Raw genomic sequence first — 2,705 nt, forward strand, 5'->3', positions numbered from 1 at the left:
TTCAACACCAACATCTTTGTCAATATCACATACATCATCACAACAAAACCTGTGAATCCTCATCATTTTCACAATGCAAAAAAATTATTATAAACATCACTCCATCATCAGCATCATAACATCAGCATCAACACTCCCACAGTAATTTCCTCTCCTCTGCCACATCACCATACTCATTACTGCTCCCATCCTACCCAACATTATCTACAACACCATCATGAATTTTATCATGATGGTAATCTACATTTCGTATCTTCCATCATCCCATTCTTTTGACAAATATGTTCAATAAATGTTCTTAACTCAATGTTATGTTCCAGGAAATTGCACCGAAATGAAATTAAGAAAATCCAAGCAGGAACCTTCCGAAATCTTTCCAGTTTAATAACTCTGTGAGTTGAATCAACCTACTTCTATCGTATTTCTTTGACGATATCTCACTAAATTCGTAATGTCTTTCTATAGAGGCAATCTATAATTTGTGAACGTGATTGTGGGCCCAAATCTGAGATGTGAGATACATGGGAGCAACCAATGCCATTATCCTCATCATCATCATCATCATCAACCTTATCATCATCATCATCATCTAACCCATCATCATCATCAGCGTCTGCGTTCCTAAATGTTTTGGTATTACATTTTATATTTCATTACGAACATGTATACAATTTTTCACGGCTCCCTATTTTGTTACAGAGATTTGTTTGATAATAATATCAGTGAATTAGGAGTTGGATCTTTTCAAAATCTTCCCAATTTAACGACTCTGTAAGTTGCATAATTTTTTTGATTGCCTTTTATTCATAATATAATTCTAAACATTTTATGTCTTTCCATGCTTTCTTTTCTGTCATCCACTCTACTTGACGCACTATATACACTCAGTCGCTTTCCCCAGGAATATTCAATTCTTTGTAAATGTCTGAGAAGGTGTGTGTGTGTGTATGTGTGTGTGCGTGTGCGTGTGTGTGTGAATATTAGTCTCTTGCTTTATATATGAGTTTCTGATAATTACTGCATATGATTTTGTGCAAGATTGTGCATATGTCAGTGTGTGTCATGCAGGATGAGTGAACGTACATGAGTGTATCGACTTCATTTGTACCTCCTTTTGTATATTATTTATTATGTTTACATCTCGAGCAACGCTGATTACCATTCATGGCTCTCCGTTCTAATTATAAATTGTGAATGATATTATTTGTTTAGATTTTGCTACACTTTTCAACTTTACTCATATATAAATATCTCTAACCTTCCAACTTTTAATCAATCACTTTCTTTATGTCTCTGAAAATATTTCCAGCTATATAAATTCTTCATCATCACCTTCATCAAAATCATCATTGCCATATCTTTCCTCATCAACACCATCACAATAAACACCACCACCATCGCCATCATCACCACCATTATCATCACCATCATCATGAACATGAACACTAAAACCATTTTCTTCGACCACCGAATTATCATCAGATCCATCACCACCATCACAAACACCACAACCACCACCATCAACATCATTATCATCTACGCCATCATCATCATCATCAACTGCTTTCCTAAATTTTAGGCGTTATATTTTATATTTCATTACGAACCTGTATACATTTTTTCACGGTTCACTTATTTGTTACAGAAATTTGTTTGATAATGATATCAGTGAATTAGAAGTTGGATCTTTTCAAAATCTTCCCAGATTAAAGACTCTGTAAGTTGCATTAGTTTTTTGATTCTCTTTTATTGACCCTAACCCTAACCCTAACCCTAACCTCAATCTCCTTGACGCGTTATATACACTCAGTCGCTTTCCACAGGAATATCGCATTCTTTGTGAACGTCTGAGGTGTGTGTGTGTGTGTGTGTGTGTGTGTGTGTGTGTGTGTGTGTGTGTGAGTATCAGTGTCTGGGTTTATGTATGAGTTTTGATAACATAGGCATATGATTTTGTGTATGTGCCTATGTCAACCTATGTCTTTCAGTATGAGTGAATGTACACGAGTGTATCGACTTGGTTTGTACCTCTTTTGTATATTATTTATTATGTTTACTTTTCGATCAAAGCTGATTACCATTCATGGCTCCGCGTTATAATTATATATTGTGCATTACATTATTCATGTTTAAAGTTTGCTACACTTTCCAAATCTGAGTAATATATTTTACGCTTTTCTGTTTCTTCATCATTTACTCCTAATGACGTAATATTCATCACTGCTCTCATTCCACCCAACATTATCTACAACATCCTCATGAACTTCATCATGATGGTGGTCTACATTCTATCTTTTCATCATCGAATTCTTTAGTCACAAATTTGTTCAATAAATGTTCTTTACTCAATGTTATGTTCCAGGAAATTGTACGATAATAAAATTAAGAACATCAAAGCAGGAACTTTCCGAAATCTTTCCAGTTTAACAAGTCTGTAAGTTGAATCAACTTTCGTTTACAATATTTCTTTGACGATATCTTTCTGAGTCTGTAATGTCCTACAGATGCAATTTATAGTTTGTGAACGTATGTGAATGTGAGTGTGGACCCATTTCTGAGATGTGAGATATATGGGAACATGATAACTGAGGGGAAACATTTAGTGCATGCATATATATATATATATATATATATATATATATATAAATATACAGATCTGTATAGATGAATTGCTGTGTGTGTATGTATGTAGATCGAATCTAAAT

The 2,705-nt window shown here is 34.2% G+C and overlaps 1 protein-coding gene across 1 annotated transcript in view; it reads left to right on the top strand.

Moving 5' to 3' along the window:
- Nucleotides 1-2,705, top strand: part of LOC106875166 (leucine-rich repeat-containing protein 15-like) — a 17,144-nt gene that overhangs the window by 6,867 nt on the left and 7,572 nt on the right. The window contains exons 4-7 of the mRNA XM_014923195.2: nucleotides 321-392; nucleotides 700-771; nucleotides 1,646-1,717; nucleotides 2,363-2,434. Coding sequence (XP_014778681.2) covers nucleotides 321-392; nucleotides 700-771; nucleotides 1,646-1,717; nucleotides 2,363-2,434 — 288 coding nt within the window. The remainder of the gene's footprint in view (nucleotides 1-320; nucleotides 393-699; nucleotides 772-1,645; nucleotides 1,718-2,362; nucleotides 2,435-2,705) is intronic.

The sequence above is a fragment of the Octopus bimaculoides genome, chromosome 29 (genome assembly GCF_001194135.2).
Source record: "Octopus bimaculoides isolate UCB-OBI-ISO-001 chromosome 29, ASM119413v2, whole genome shotgun sequence".
Lineage (NCBI taxonomy): Eukaryota > Metazoa > Mollusca > Cephalopoda > Octopoda > Octopodidae > Octopus > Octopus bimaculoides.